We start from the raw sequence: 3,181 nt of genomic DNA on the forward strand, positions 1-3,181 counted from the left end.
CAGAGTAAATGGCTCTTGCATCCGAAAATTAAGGATTAAACTCTAATTTGATTTTAACACGTGTAATTCCTATGTTTTATAAACAAAGGTTGAGTGAGCGTTTGAATATGAATTATTCCGATTTTTTCCAATTATTGTGTAATAGATTTAATTTATAGAAATCAAGCCGGTAGAATATTGCAACAATCTTTTCATTAAATATTAATTTTAGAGATTTCATAGTTTTGTACAAATAGTCGAAGTATTAATGTAGTTATAATGTTTTCAATTAAAATGAGTAACGAAACAGTCAAAACGTTTTTGAGTAAAAACAAGTAATTAAGTGAACAGTTTAATGTTGACTCTTTTATTTTATTTTATTTAAGAAACACAATAAAATATATTTATATAATTTGATATTCTGAGTAAAAGATAGAATATGTTGCTCCATAACTCTTATTTTTTCTCGTGAAAATAGAATTTAGATATCGCGAGGAAATATACGCTTCTAATTTGCTAGAATTATTTCAATTTATCAGTGATTAATACATCAAAGTCTTAGTGTTTAAGTTAATAAGACATTCAAATATAATTTTATAAAATATTTACAGTTCATGATACTTTTTTTTCTTTGACAATTGTGTAAATTGAGGGACATTACGATTACTTAGTCACTATTTAAAAACAGCAATTGAATTTAACAACTCGCTTTGGTTGATATAAAATGATTACAATAGCATACAATATGCATAAATTGATAGGTAACATGGCATATTTATAACGTATTAGATGAACCAATAAATACTGAAAATAACATAATTTAAATAGAAATACAAATGACTAAAACATATTGTACAGTACCTAAGTTTTGTTAGCATGTGATCGATTTGCTAAATGTACATCTAAATCTAAGGAACGAAAGCCAATTTTAAAACCTTTTGAACATGTTTATTTATACAAAATAGAAACAAAAACTTTAATTGAGATGAGTTTTTAATCCACGCTTAGAGTCCTCCAGTGGCGTTCTCTAGATGTAAAACATGTTTTTTATAATTCTTATTCATTTGCTCAAGAAAGACAAAAGTTAGAACGGTATGGGGACCAAGTCTAAAGTAATAGGGAGTGAATCCTTTCCACAAAGAAAAGAAACCTTCGTTTTTAGCTACTTTCAAGATGACATCAAGGGCTCCCTTATACTCAGGCTTTCCATCAATGATCTTCATGCTTTGAATGCGAGTCTTTGCAATGTCAACAGGCATTGAGGCAGCAGTTGTAACCAATCCAGAAAACATGCTAGCAAGGAAATGACATAAAAGACCATCTTGAACATAGCCTTGCTTAATGATAAACTCTTTAGCTTGTGAATAAGATGCAAGTTGAGCTGCATTGACCACCATGGCACGACCAATTGTTGGGATAGCTCCTCTCCAAAGGGTTGTTATACCCTCTTCCTTGACCATTCTGGCAAGAGCGTCGAAGACATTCTTATAATTTCTTCTTTGACTAGCAGGAAGGTTACCATCCGAGGTCATACGAATGAGGGATACTTCAGCAGGAGTTCCAATGAATGCTCCACAGGCCCCTGCCGTCATTCCTAGAGCGGCCTTTTTGAAAAAGCTCATGGATGAGCCATCGCTATTGGATAACTTTTCCAGAAGGAAGGTGTAGACGCCAAGTCTTGTGGTCGTATAGGTAGCCTGTCTTAAAAGACCTGCACTCAATCCGCTGTAGAGAGTGGCAAATCCCTCGTTTTTGACAATTTTGCTAATAACACCCAGGGAAGAGGGTCGTGCCTCTCCTTCGCCTAATTTCATGACCTGCATTCGGTTTTTGACTAAATCAAGGGGTTGTACAAAGCATGTGGCAGCCATTCCGGCGGTTCCGCCAAAGAGAAACTTGACTCCATTCGGGATTGTAGCTTGATTAGACATTGCAATTAACAACTTCGAACTGTCCGACTCTGAAGGAAAACAAGAAAGAAGGAGACGACACAATTGAGTATTGACTTTTAGTTATTAATATCACTAGATTTACCTCATATACTGCAACACTGTACTAAACAGTTTCCCAAGAGAGAATCAGCTGAGAAGAAAAGTACATACACGTACTTTATACGTACGTTAATTATTATTAATACTACTCAATGTAAAGGAAGGATGATGTAGACACTTGCTCTTGCCTTGATCACATGATCCTTAATATTATATAGTATTAGTTTGTAATAATATCACTAATATTATTGAATAGTAGTAATAAAGATAAGTGATAGATAGTATTAAAGAGGTAGCCGATCCATTTTTACATACTGCTAGCTAGAAAGAGAAATAAAAAAAGAAAGGATTGAGATCACTAGCTCTCTAACAATTATATTATTTATATATCTGCCCTTAACAAGTGACGTAATAATCAGCTGCATCATAACCATTATTGTACAAATAAATATTACATCAGACGCTGTTTTTATACAAAGAAGTAGAGTACGCTGTACTTACATCAGTGTACTACCTAGTAACTACCCAACACATATTTTACTACTAAGTACATACTAAGGCTATATAAATGCGAACTTACAAGTTATTGTTGATTCACGAAAACTTTGGGCAGATATATGTATACATTTCAATATCATTTACTCAATAGAAGGAGGGAGGTGAGAGAAGAGTTGTGACTACGTAGATATATATATTAAACTCATAGTAATTTGGATGGATCTGTCAAACAAAGAATTCGGGTTTATATATCAGCATTCATTCATCTGTCCCTTCCTAAGAATTCATATTTTTCCATTTGGATACTCAATACAAACTCCTTCTGATCTTCAACTTCAATGTTCAGTTTAGAGGATCTCGTCTCTTTGTGCCTCAATAGGTGTATCTCTCATCTAATGTAATCTCATTTGGCATAAGCCCATTTACAGAGTTTCAAATGATAACGAAAAAAAATTTAACCCCGGAATGTTAAAAAAGGAAACAAAAATGAACGTAGTCAGTGACCACTGTTCACCTATAAATTTTGAAGAATGTATTGTAGAAGAGCAGCTTAGAGATTAGGATAAATAGACACAATCCCCACTCCGTATTTAGCAGTGATATATGCAAGAATTACTCTGATGTTCATCCTTAATTCTACTCTGAATCCAACAAGGACTTAACTTAAAACTCCACAATAAATATTCAGAGTTACTCTTCCTCTTTAACGCACT

The 3,181-nt window shown here is 33.4% G+C and overlaps 1 protein-coding gene across 4 annotated transcripts; it reads right to left on the reverse strand.

The window, feature by feature from the left end:
- Positions 1–330: 330 nt before the first annotated feature.
- Positions 331–3,181, reverse strand: LOC121119263 (mitochondrial 2-oxoglutarate/malate carrier protein). Of its 4 annotated transcripts, XR_011780181.1 has the most exons (4): positions 2,472–2,515; positions 2,014–2,291; positions 841–1,939; positions 331–783 (listed from the first exon to the last, which is right to left on the reverse strand). XR_011780181.1 is itself a non-coding variant. In XM_071888584.1 (3 exons), the coding sequence occupies exon 3, from the start codon at positions 1,908–1,910 to the stop codon at positions 984–986; it is 927 nt and encodes a 308-aa protein (XP_071744685.1). In that variant the 5' UTR covers positions 1,911–1,939; positions 2,014–2,291; positions 2,551–3,181; the 3' UTR covers positions 331–983. The 4 variants fall into 4 exon arrangements, 2 of the variants coding, with proteins under 2 accessions (XP_071744685.1, XP_040569827.1); XR_005864721.2 differs by lacking the exon at positions 2,472–2,515 and having other exon boundaries at positions 2,014–2,443; XM_071888584.1 differs by lacking the exon at positions 2,472–2,515 and adding an exon at positions 2,551–3,181 and having other exon boundaries at positions 331–1,939.

Source organism: Lepeophtheirus salmonis, chromosome 1 (genome assembly GCF_016086655.4).
Source record: "Lepeophtheirus salmonis chromosome 1, UVic_Lsal_1.4, whole genome shotgun sequence".
NCBI lineage: Eukaryota > Metazoa > Arthropoda > Copepoda > Siphonostomatoida > Caligidae > Lepeophtheirus > Lepeophtheirus salmonis.

What these genes read in the sequence shown, in the direction of transcription:
- LOC121119263 (XM_071888584.1), bottom strand. Translation starts at nt 1,910, where the DNA reads ATGTCTAATCAAGCTACAATCCCGAATGGAGTCAAGTTTCTCTTTGGC.